At 36.0% G+C, this 13,032-nt stretch overlaps 1 protein-coding gene across 1 annotated transcript in view; it reads right to left on the bottom strand.

The window, feature by feature from the left end:
• CSMD3 (CUB and Sushi multiple domains 3) overlaps positions 1 to 13,032 on the bottom strand; it is a 659,839-nt gene that overhangs the window by 258,514 nt on the left and 388,293 nt on the right. The window contains exons 19-20 of the mRNA XM_010577127.1: positions 11,381 to 11,596; positions 10,573 to 10,761 (exon numbers count right to left, since the gene is read on the bottom strand). Coding sequence (XP_010575429.1) covers positions 10,573 to 10,761; positions 11,381 to 11,596 — 405 coding nt within the window. The remainder of the gene's footprint in view (positions 1 to 10,572; positions 10,762 to 11,380; positions 11,597 to 13,032) is intronic.

Below are 13,032 nucleotides of genomic sequence, written 5' to 3'. Positions count from 1 at the left end.
CCCCCCCCCCCGCGAAAACGTAAAAACTTGTGGCATTGCTACATTGGCCATTAGTAACTAACTTTCATTTACTGTCATATTTTGGACTACTTACATAATTTTAATTAAGACATTTTTATCACTGAGGTACCAGTATTTGAAATTAACACTGAAAAACTATTACAATTCTTCCTTCCCTTTTTATTTAGTCTTGATATGTGGTGATTACAGTGCAAGAACAAAAGCATTTTCTCTCTTTGTAACAGATTTAGATTAATTTTAAATTTAACTGTAACACTAAATTTTCTGGGTTTAAGTTAGTTTTCAGGATCACTTCAATATTCTTGCCATTTATTTTACCCAGTCTCATGAGAATGCACCCCAGTTATTTTAACCTGGGAAATAAACAGATTTATAATTTCACAGAATAAGAAATTGTATTGTGTGAAACTAAGTGGTACTTTCAATGGTTTGAAAATATGTTTAAAAAATCTATGGTATCTATTTTAAGAGGTATTATTGTTTTTTAGCATTATGACAATTCCCTCACCAGACTTCTTTGAGTGAAATCGAGGCTATTGAAATATATATTTTATATATGAAATTTGTACACTACATGACAAAACCCCATTGATTAACTATTCTTTCTGTACACAGCTAAAACAAACATGGTGCAGAAAGTCAAATCAGGCACAGATCAAAGCAGAAGAAATGCCTGATGACTATGTTTAATTCAATAGTGATACAGAACAAGTACCCAAATAATTCAGGTGTCATCACTTTGTCTTAGAACAGTTGGATACACACAATCTAGGCAGAAGTGGAAAACCTTCTAGTCCCCATAATCATGTCTATCCTTTTACTTCATTCTTAAATAAATACTTAATTGCTGCTCTGAAGATGCATAGGTCAGTTTGAATTACCACACAAAGGAATAAGATGATTGTAATTCCAAGTTTGTGGGATATCCTTTCCCATTCCAGAGAGAGAGAAAAGTCAAAAGGCACAAGGTAATTATGGTATTAAGTTGATCCAACAACTCTGTTTTTGTCAGAACTGTAATTAAAACCAATTTTTTTTTAAATCTGAATGCAGCAGTGAGCCAACTGTTACAGTATTTTTAACTAACATTTGAGAACCATGCTAGGTTTTCTGTTACGAATAAGGAAATTTTTCATGTCATAGTATTTATCACTTTGATTTTCCTTTTCTTAATTCAGAAGGAGAATGTTGTGTTCCAAGTTGTGGATGCCCCATCATTGGAAGTGTTCAGTGTCAGGTTGGATGGGGCTTTGAGCAACCTGGTCTAGTGGAAGGTGTCCCTGCCCATGGCAGGGGGGTGGACTAGATGATCTTCAAAGGTCCCTTCCAACCCAAACCATTCTGTCATTTTATGTATGATCACAACCCTCGTGTTAGCAGACAAGAGAGCAGTTTAGTAACAGTAGTCTTGAAAACCACAGTATAAAATAACTTCTCCCATAGCATTCAGTTATACCATTGCAGTTCCACGGAAACACACCCTGGAGCCTACAACAGCAGTTTCTTTTGTGTACTTCTCAGAGGGATTCTCACAAAATCAACAGTTAGATCCTGGCTTCTCTCCTTGCCAACTGTCAGTGCAAATTATGACTTTAAAAAAAAAAAACCCACAAACCATGAAATACCAAACACACATACAAACACCAGCAGTATAGTTCTGAATAAGTGCTGAATCAAACAGGGAAGATACATGATTAATATTGTAAGACTTTTTAAACTGTACCATAGATAGTTCTATCTGCCAACCTCCACTTCTGTCTGTAAACGTGAACAGACAGCTATGTTGCTTAAAATTACACGGAACTTCAGGTAACCTATGGTTGCCTTCTATTCTTTGATGTTAATACTGTAGCATAAATAAAAAAGATCATGTTGTGGTATAAGCCCAGCCAGCAACAAAGCACCATGAAGACGCTTGCTCACTCATCCCCCCACCCTGGTCCCAGTGGGATGAGGAGGAGAAAATATAAAGAAACACTCGTGGGTCAAGACAAGGAGAGGGAGGGATCACTCACCAATTACAGTCTCGGGCAAAAGACAGACTCAACTTGGGGAAAAAACCAAAATCAATTTAATTTGCTACAAATCAAATCAAAACAAGGATAATGGGAAGTAAACCCAAATCTTAACACGCCTTCCCCCCACCCCTCCTTCCTTCCTGGCTCAACTCCACTCACGGTTTTCTCTACTCCTCCCCCCAGCAGCACAGGAGGGCTGTGAATGGGGGTTGGGGTCAGTTCTCCACACCTGGTCTCTGCCGCTCCTTCCTCCTCAGGGCGCGGGCTCCTCTCTCCCCGGGCTGCAGGCGGGCATCTGCTCCCCCGCTCCCCTCCCTGGGCTGGGGGGGGACAGCCTGCCACCTCACCAGGGCTGCAGGGGCATCCCCTCCTCCCCTGCTCCTCCTCCTGTCCTTCCTCACTGACCTCGGTTATCTGCAGAGGAATTCCAATCTCCCACTCACTGCAGGTTTCCCCTTCTTAAATCCGTTCTCCCAGAGGCGCTACCACCGTCACTGATGGGCTCCGCCTGGGCCAGCGGCGGGTCCATCTTAGAGCCGGGGAATCTTCCAGCAGCTTCTCACAGGAGCCGTCCCTGCGGCCCCTCCCCCGCTACCAAAAAACCCCGCCACACGAACCCAAAACAAACCATACTACTTCTATGTGCAGTTAAGCGCTGAGTAAGAAAGTGTCAGGGGAAAAAATGTTAACGGAGTTCTTAAGATTAGAATAAATATAAATAATACAAGTATTTTGTTTAAAGTGTTCAGAAAAGAATTTTAACAGGCATTATGGTGGGTGACAGAAAAAAAGAGACTGAATAGGCAAACCAGGATAAAATTAAGGGAAAATGCATAAAGAGGGCAATATAGAAGAGAGAAAAGAAGGGACAAAATGGTATTTCAGAAGTAACAGAAAAACCACAGAGGAACAGAAAGTCTGTGACCATCCTTTAAAAACATACTTAGAGCTTTTATCAGAAATTACTAACATTTCTGCACTTCCTTAATGTTTCATTTTAGTAACATTCCCTATTCAACAGAGATGAAATTCAGATTGTTTTAATGAGAAAGTTTGTTTGTTTGTTTTAAATCCACTTATTTCAGCTGAAACTTAGAACCTACCCTACACACTTTGCTTGTAGGAAAAAAAAAGAAATAGGGAGAATATTCCAACATCCAGCTATGTTTCCACAAAGATTTTAATTCAGCCTCATATAAAGTACAAGGATGTTAACACTAAGATTGCAGTAAATCACTGTTTCTGGACTTCAGCAGAAATATAGAATCGTTCAATATTAGAAAGGAAAATAAACAAAAACTCAAAGAAAAATAATGAAAGGAAAATACTGATATAATGAGCTATTTATAAGAAATTACTGTTATGCTTTTGGTTATGAATGTGTGTTCATTGCACATTTCCATAATAAAACAGATGAGTTTAAACTACTGATTATTAGTGTATTTAAATTCTGTAATCATGTAAAGTGCCATTGTTATTGTAACCAAGGAATGAAATGCATCTGTTTGGGTAATTTAACCATTTGAAAACAATTCTTCAATGAATGGCTTTTTTTAAAAAATGCTTTATTAGGAGAATTTTGCAACGTTTCTCACAATTCAGCTGATGAAATAAATCTTCACTATAAATAATTAGCAAACAAAAAAATGTGACGTACTGCTACAGGTTGAAATTCAGACATTGTTTTCTTCAAGACAATCCCTTGGAATCAAAAGATAAGAGCTAGAAATAGCACTTCTGTATTTTGAAAAGATGTCTCTTGGTTGGGAGACTAAGAGCATTGCAACAGCTTGGCTGGGTGTGTAAGTGGAAGCATTGTAAGAAGGATTTTATCTTTAACCAACAGTGGTAGTAGACTGCAAATCAACAGTCACTTCAGAAAGTGTATCTAAATTCAGTGCTCAACAAACTGTTTCTTATAAAACTGTTAATCTTCAGAAGTTCTCTCTCTTCAGCTGATGGCAGATGTAAGCAAGAAGACAGACTCTTGTCAAAACAAGACAGCAGAACAGAGGATAATAAGACAATTCTGAAAGGATTCAGTTGTGACTGAAGCATTCTTTCCCTGAATAACCTGAGTTATGAGGTGATCAAAAGTTTTCCAGGTGGTTTCGGTATCCTGAAAGAGTTAAATACAGGGAACCCTATGCTGGTGAAGAAAATGAAAGGAATATTGTCTTCTTCAATCATAAGAATAGTGTTTTTTACTTTTTTCACATTGTTCCAAAAGACCAGATTTCCTTTCATAGAGCCAAAAATTACTAACTGCAATTTCTTATTATGTATTGTAGAACTTCCCCCACCACAATGTTTGAGACATTAACTCTTTGAGTCTCTCACACCGTAGTACATGCATATACATCAGAGTTGATCTGAACATCAAAAGATTCATGTGGCTGTCTGCGTATTAAATTTACTTTCAGTATACTTTGCACATACTTTTTTGGCGGTTTTCTGTCTGCATTGTTTATGTTATAATGAAAGACACTATTGTCAGATTTGGGAAGGTCCTGTATTTAAGACCTACACATCATTTTACAGCAAGTTGATGTTTCTACTAAAATGGACAAATGAGAAAGAAATCCTTATTAGAAACAATTATTTACATTATTACTATTATTTTTTCATAATTAATCACGCCAGCTGATAAGAATGGGGAGGAGTCCCATATTCTTTAAACAACACGTTGCTGCACTGCAATCAACCAAAGGAGGATAGAGAAATAGCATGACAAATGAGCTGCATTAGTATTAACAAGGTAAAATATATTAACAAATACATTTTCTGTATTAGGAGAATTTAAACAACCAATGTGCACAATTTGCCTTTAAATAACTACAACATTCTCATAGAACAAACCAACAAACAAACAAAACAACTCTAAAACACAAAACCCCACAACCAAACCAAAACACTAAATAACCTGACAGCTGTTGGAACTTAGTGAAAATTTCTACACAGTGAACAGGAATAGTTAAAACTTTATGTAAAATATTAAAATACATAAGAAATGTTAAGAAAGTGCTTATCACATTATAATGCCATTATACTAATAGACAGTAAGCCCTCAATGGCTGTACATTGCTTTGTTCAGGATATTCTATCCCTGGAGAAAATAACAGAAATATAACATACTCAGAAAAGATAGGAGACATATTTAAAGGAATAAATTTACTTCTGATAAGCAGAAGAAAGATTAGGATTAATTTGTTCTGAGAGGAATCAATGACACATTTACAAGTCAATATCACAGACCTTAAACTGAGAATTCATGCTGCCAAAACATTCCACATATTAAAAGAAAACTCAGTTAAAACTAGCAAAAGGACACTTTTTCAAACCCAAAATAATAAAACAACCTTTGCCTTAAATTTTGTGTATGCACAGAAACGGATAAAGCTATGCAGCAGGACTCTAATATCAATATGGAATAAGATGTAGAGAGGGTAGCTAATGGCTTTCCTGCTAATTAAGGGACTCTGCAATTACTGCAGACGTATCTATTGTAGTACCTTCACTTCATTGGTTACATAATTGTGTTTCAGTTCAGCACTGAGTTTATTTATTCTCTCATACAATATAACCTTTCAGACATTTCTATTTTTCACTCCCCAGGTATTCCCTGAAAAGTACCTTAACTCTAGCTTGGCAATGAAACTACATAGGTAAACAGGAAAAAAAAAAAATCACCTTAGCAAAAATCTTTACCAGCAAAGATCCATATACAATATTATCTGAAAAGTATGCAATAAACATAAATGAATGGATTTTAAAGTCAGTGTCTTCCAGCTAAGGTTTAGCAGACTGGAAGATTGTATGGCCCTGAGGAAGCCAAAGGAAATGCCCTACACAGTTGGGAAGCTATGAAGAGACTAGATTATTTTCTTTACATATACATAGAAATTCTGACATAACAGTTATAATGAAAGGCAATGCAACTTGGCTATTGGGCAGCCTTATAACGGAATGAAGAAAAGAAAGGCAAAAAGAAAATGAAAGAGGGTAGGGGAGAGAAAGAAAGACATGAGAATTCCTGGCATAAAAAAGATTACTTTCCACATTTCACTAGAAATAGAGGAAATTCCAGGAAAGCAGTGTGTGTGCTGAATATGAACACTGCATTTGGTTATTATTTTAATAAAGTATGAAAAGAAAACATGAAACTAAGGAATGACAGTATTCTTACAGGTTTTTAATCATCTTCATCCCATTATTGATTATCAGGAAAGTTTATTTTTCTTCTATTTCATTATTTTCCCTTTAAAGCAACAATAATTGCTCGTTTGTCCTTGTCTATAACATAGTTACAGGGAAATTTAAATGCTTCTTTTAAGCTAACTATTGCACTGAAAATTATGAAGAGCACTAGGCAGAGACATCTGAACTCCAAAAGCATCAGAACCAGTTCAGGGGTGCTACAACCTTATGAAAATAACTGAAATGCATATTCACAAACTTAAGCTGACACCTGTGCTCTGTACCACAAGCTGGAGACATGCCCCTAATATATTGTTGAAAATGTTTATTACCTAGGACTATCAACAGCTTAGATTTTGCTTCTAGAAAAAGCTAAAAGTGAACAAATATTCATACTTACTTTAAGTATTTTTTAAAGAATCTATTGCTCAGTATCAAAAAAGAAATTTTTTCACTGTCTATGTTGAGGTTCAAAGCAAGCAATTTAAAGTTTCTTGACTCTTTTTTTAACCATTTGATATGTCTATTTATTAACAGATTGTACTGGGTTTGGCTGGGATGGAGTTAATTCATAGTAGCCCATACAGTGTGTGTTTTAGATTTGTGGCCAAACGATTGTTGATAACACACCAATGCTTTAGCTATTGCTGAACAGTGCTTGCTCAGCATCAAGGCCTCCTCATGCTGCCCCACCACTGAGCATGCAAGAGGCTGGGAAGGGACACAGCTGTGACAGCTGACCTGAACTGACAGAAGAGATAGTTCATGCCATAGTGCCACACTCAGCAATAAAACTGTGGGAGTTTTTTCAAAGTAGTTGTTGCTTGGGGATCGACTGGGCATCAGTCTGAGTGACTGCCTTTGCATCATTTCTTTCTTTTTTTTTTTTTCTTTTTTTTTCCCCATCACTTATTAAACTGTCTTTATTTTGACCCACAAGTTTGTGGTTTGGTTTTTTCCCTTGCTTTTGACCTTCCTGTTCTCTCCCTTATCCCACTGCAGGGAGTGAGCAAGCATCTGGGTTGGGTACTCATCTGCCGGCTGGGGTCAACCCATCACATAGATTAAGATCCTATAACATTCAGACTATGTCAGTCATTTCATAGACTATTCAGACTCTTAAAAATATGCAGCACTAAATAAAGCAGTCTCAAAAAATTAGTCTAGTGCAAAATTTCCTGCTACTATTTTGTCTTCTTTTGTCTTCTCCTATAACATACCCTTCTGAATGTTCTTGAAAAATTGGGAATTTGCCTGAATAAGCAGGAGAAAAAAATCAATAAAATAAATGAAAAGTTTTATGATTAGTAATCAACTGCACACAAGATGTAAGGACTAACAGTAGATCAAAAACTTTGAATAAGCCACCAGTATGGCTGGCTTCCTTATGATAACATGAGATTAAGATATATAAATGTGAGTACTGTCTGTGTCTCTTCTGTTTGATAGTGCTAAGGCCTCAGATTTGAGTAATGTGTTGAGCTTTAGGAAATTCACTTAAAAGGATAGGTAAGTGGATAAGTACAGAAATTCCAGAGGCAAGAGGCAAGGAAGACCACAAATCTGAAAAGACTGACAATAGGTATGTTTTGATACAAAACAAGGCTAGATTCTGTGTGATGCCTCTGTGGCCCAAAAGTGTAACTATAATTTTTCCTGTGTTCAGAGTATCCAAAATTATCTAAGAACAGTGCTACATCCAGAATACTAGTGGGTTTTTTGTTGCATGAAGTTACAGAAATGTGCAATATGACATGAAGATTGGCATGGTGGTATGAAAGTGATCAAGGGTACAAAACAGGCTTTGATTATGCATGTCAACAAAAATGCTGTTAGGAGGACTCCACTGGCAAACAGGACGAAGACTAGTGCATATCACCCATATCACCTACTGGAAGGGTGTTCTGTAGTGAACTATCGTTATATCCACAAGATTTTGTTTTAAAGAAACCAAAATGGTTCACACACGAGAAGATCATAGAATGAGTTAAAAATTATGCAACTTGCACTATCAAAGGACCAAGACACAGGTGAAAGTAGAGAGCTAAGATATGTAACAATGCATAGGTATTCATTATGAACATTTACTAAGACAACAGAAGAAATATCATGACCCACGGGACTCAACTATACCTATCAAGAGGATGTAGGATCAAGAACACAGGCAAATTCAAGTTGGAAGGGACCTGAGGATGTCTCTAGTCCAGCCTCCTGCTCGAAGGCTCAATGCTGATGTTAGACCAGGTTGCTGAGGGATTTAACCAGCTGGATGTTGAAAATCTCCAAGGATGGAGACTGCACAACCTCTTTGGGCAGTATGTTCCACTATTCAACATTTTCTTTGTAAAAAGGTTGCGCTTATTTCCAGTCTGAGTCTGAAACTCTCTTATTTCAATTTATGCCTTTTCCTTTCATCTTTCTGTCATAAACCACTGTGAAGAACCTTGCTCCATCCTCTTAATGATCTCCTCACAGCTGTTGAGAACTGCTATTAGGTTCTGGTGAAGCTGTCTCTTCTCCAAGCTGAAAAGATGCGTTTCTCTCACCTTTCGGCACTGGATCAGTGCTCCAGCTTCCAACCATCTTGGTGGCACACCACCAAACTTGTTCCAATTTTTCTGTGTCTTTCTTGTCTTGTATTCTTGTATTGACAAGCTGAACACAAATACTATGAACAGTGGTTGGTTCCCACGTGAGGTTGTGTGTATGTGAAAGTGTATACGATATCAGAAGCATTAAACCTCATGAATCATTTTGGCAGAAAATGCCAAACGTGAGTGACAGTAACAATATGTGAATTTCTGAATCCAATAAAAGTGGTCAACAGGAATTTCTGCTCTCCAGTTATTCGAATTTCATTATTATGGCATATAAATTAACAATGAAATTGGCAAAGGCTTGATATTTATAGGGGGAAAATGGCTGATTAAGTAATTCTAGTGGACACTATTCCATTTTCAAAGATAAGGAGAAAATAGGTTGACTGGAAAATAATTTACACCTTGTGTTCCAGCTTTTCTCCCCCCCCCCAACACACAATTGTAAACATTATTTTCTATGTCATGAAAACTAAATAGCAGTTTTTTTCATTTATGCTTCTGTGCAAGTTCTTCTTTACTGATAATTTACCAATTCATTTTCAGTATACTAACACTTCCAGAAATTTATTACTAAAATTGAACCTGTCTTCACAACTGTGCATGCATTCATTATTATTAAGGTTACAAATTCACCAAATATTCACAAAAATAACTTTATTCATGCTTTACACTGACTCAACTTCTAAACCATCTCTTCTGTAGAGAGATACATAAATGTCACTTTTGCATATGCCAAATTAAGAACTTTTGTTATACCAAGGTAAGCATAGGAATAGTTTGGACATGAAAACTATGATACAGTAACTAACACTGGGTAAAAGCAAGCACATAATCAGTCGATAGTTATTATACATCAGATTCTGAAAGAAACTTATGTTTTACTATCATATAATTTAGTATGAAAAAAAAAATTTCAAATGCACATTGATAAAGACAGATAAACCTTTCCCTATAGCATATACTCTTAAATAAATAAAATAAATACAGACACTTAAGTAACTATCCTACTTTTTAGAGATTTTATTGGTGGTGTTTTAACAATTCTAAATAGAACTGAAAATCAAGACATTTAGGAAGAATTCAGCTCAGACAACATTAGCCATTAAAAGTTAGGTTTCTAGTCAAAGCTACAAATGTAGACTACCTTTACAATGAGTGGAGAGTATTAGGAACCATCAGAAAGTGTTTCCTGTCAGTTATCTTAGCCATCATTTTAAAACCAGAACAACTGTTCTGAGGGTATTCTGAGGGTATTCTGAGGATATAGTTCTGTAATTTACATAGGAAGCCCAGGTTGACCACACTCCCATACACAGACTTAGTTTTATGAAGTTAACTCTGGTCTAAGTGCTCTAACTACACTTACACAATTTTGTAATACAGGTATCACTTGGAAGCTTGCATTGACAAAAATGAGTCAGTTATTAGGCATCTGAACTGGTAAATGCTGTTTTAAATTAATACTCAATTTTCCTAACCTATTAATCAAAATAGGAAGAATAAGCATTGCACCCTCAATTTGAAATGCTTTCAAGTATAGAATATGAAGTCCACCAATAGTTCTAATACTAAATATGTTAAGAAAAGATTAAATAAATTTGACTAAGGAGATACAGAGAATATGAGATTACATTAAAAAGTAAGAGGTGTATTACCATGCTTTTCCATGCTGTAAATCTGCAAATCCATGGACAATGACTACACATACAAGCAAATGAAAGCAGCTGACCACGTACCCACACACCTTGGCAGAGGTGCACTCCATACTCGTCGGCCACCACCAAGACAAATAATCTCTGATGCACCTTCTAAACGATATCCAGATGAACAGGAGAATGTCAGAATATCTCCCACTCCAAAATTAAATCCTATTCTATTACCAAATTGTGGGATCCCAGGATCTTCACAAGGTTCAAGATTATACTCTGAAAACAAGAGAGCAAGTCAGCTTGTACGAGCGAGAACGTGTTTTCTATGAGTCATATTTATAATCTTGCAGTCTAGTAATTTCTGTATATTTCCACCTGACTATCAATACAGATTTCAGATTTTAAAACAAAATGAATGCGTGAATGTTAAATTGGCAATTATGCTACATTAAAAAGTAAGACTAATGAATACATTCACAACATTTTTAAGGTGCATAACACAAAACGCTTTATCACTCTTGTAAGAGCCATAAATGTCTCAGGTACATAAAACAAATGAAAACAATGGCATAGCATAAAAGCCTAAATAATTGACACTTGGGCTCATCTGGAATTTCACTAACTGAAATTAGACTAGTTCTGTTTCCTCTCCTCGCTTGATAATATGTCTTACAGTTTACTGCCATCTTATTTGTCATGTAGCAGAAATGTGTCTACAGAGGCACACAGGTTTGCTTGCTTTGAAATTGTTGTGCTTAGGAAACAACTTATGTAATTTTATGATTTAGTATATGTATTCATCAAAATCACTTCAATTTTAAACTTTTATTTTTCTATTTACATAAAATACTGAAAAAAAAATTTTCAGGAGCCAGGTATCGCAAGTATTTCTTACCAGAGAAAGAAATATTAAATCCTTCATATGATATTGAAAAATCTGAAATAAAGCGCAACTGAGCCCTGAAATTTCCATAGAGACCAGCATTGATTGGTGAAGGAAGCTCTGAGCCAGTCAGACGTGCTAATGGCTGTGTAAAACTGCCATTCTCTGTTATTAGTAAGTAGTCATGATGATCCTCCAAATGAAAGGTGTAGAAGGTGAACTGCACTCCTATTAGAAAAAACAGAATTACATTTACATATCACACTGTTAGCATCAATGTAATTAAGCCAAGGATTAAATTCAGGCATTTCATTATGAATCATGGTTCAGAAAATGAAGATAATCCAATTTTTCTAAAAATTAGTATCTTTCCTGATTTTAGTATTAAAATACCTTTGTAGCCAGTCTTTTTGTTTTGACACTATCTTTTACTTTTGCCTTTAGCTGCAAAATATGAATGCTTGATTTATAGAATTCTAAGACATATGCTTGCATTTTTATGTAAAATCTAGTGATGCACTATGTATGTTCAAAATTACAAAAACTGTTTATGGCAGAGCAGGAAAGCTGAACCTTATTTCTTACAGTCACTAGTATTCTTGTATAGCAGCAGTGAAAGGAAAGGTTATAAAATAAATGACATCATTATATTCTAATGGCACATACAGTAATAGCAGCACCTCCTCCCCCAAAAAGGGAGGTCTCTTAATAAGATGTGGCATATGTCAACAGTATGTTTCTTTGAAAACCATCAGATATAAATCACCCATCTAGAAAGGAAGATATATCCTTGAACACAATAGCAATAAAAAGACTTAAAAGTCAAGGCACACAATTAAATTACTTTTTCTGCATTTCTGTAACTAAGAGTTAGACCATGATCTTTGGGTAGAATGCACAGAAAAGTCAAGAAAAAGAAACAGGAGAAGACATTAGCTAGCTTAAGTGGTTATTGAGACCTCTAGTGTAATAACATTTTCGGTTTTATTGTGTAAGTTATAAACCAATGAATCAGGCTCTGTAAAATATATCTAATGATGTAATGCTTAGGAAGATGCACTCGTGATTGAAGATTAACATAGTATATGAAGATTAATGATCTTTGGCTGCTCTCATGGACAACAGATTTTTAATAGTAGACATAATTTAATCTAAAATCAAACAAATAATTCCCCTTTCTACTTCCCCCCGCCCTGCAAGAAGTTCCCAAATGGTAACAAAGTCCAAGACTGAAGCTAGATATACTGTGCTTGACTTAGCTGTTTAAACATAGGAACCTCATGCCCCTTTAGGTGTTGAAGGTTATCTTTCCTAGACTTCACACGCAGCTTTAGAAGCTCTCGGTACAATTCTCATGTAGTACTTTTTACAATACATTGGATCCCTGAGGTTGTCTCAAATGGCATTAGACATTTATGTTAATGCAACTCAATCACACCTAGTAAATACAGCTTGTAAGGGTATCTGGAATGTAAGGACACTTGGTTTATGAGGATACCTAGTCAAGGACATTTCAGTATAGCAAGCAAAGACAAGAAATGAGGGAAGTAATAAATTATATACACGCATACAGAAGCTTTACTGAGCAGTATTTAGTGGAGACACTAACAAAGACCGGAACTCTTAAGTTTATGACTGATGGGCCATTGAATGTATCACTGTAA

This window comes from Haliaeetus leucocephalus, unplaced genomic scaffold (genome assembly GCF_000737465.1).
Source record: "Haliaeetus leucocephalus isolate CR32 unplaced genomic scaffold, Haliaeetus_leucocephalus-4.0 Scaffold555, whole genome shotgun sequence".
Lineage (NCBI taxonomy): Eukaryota > Metazoa > Chordata > Aves > Accipitriformes > Accipitridae > Haliaeetus > Haliaeetus leucocephalus.
The sequence above is the reverse complement of the archived record's forward strand: the minus strand, read 5'-3'. Positions and strand labels throughout refer to the sequence as shown.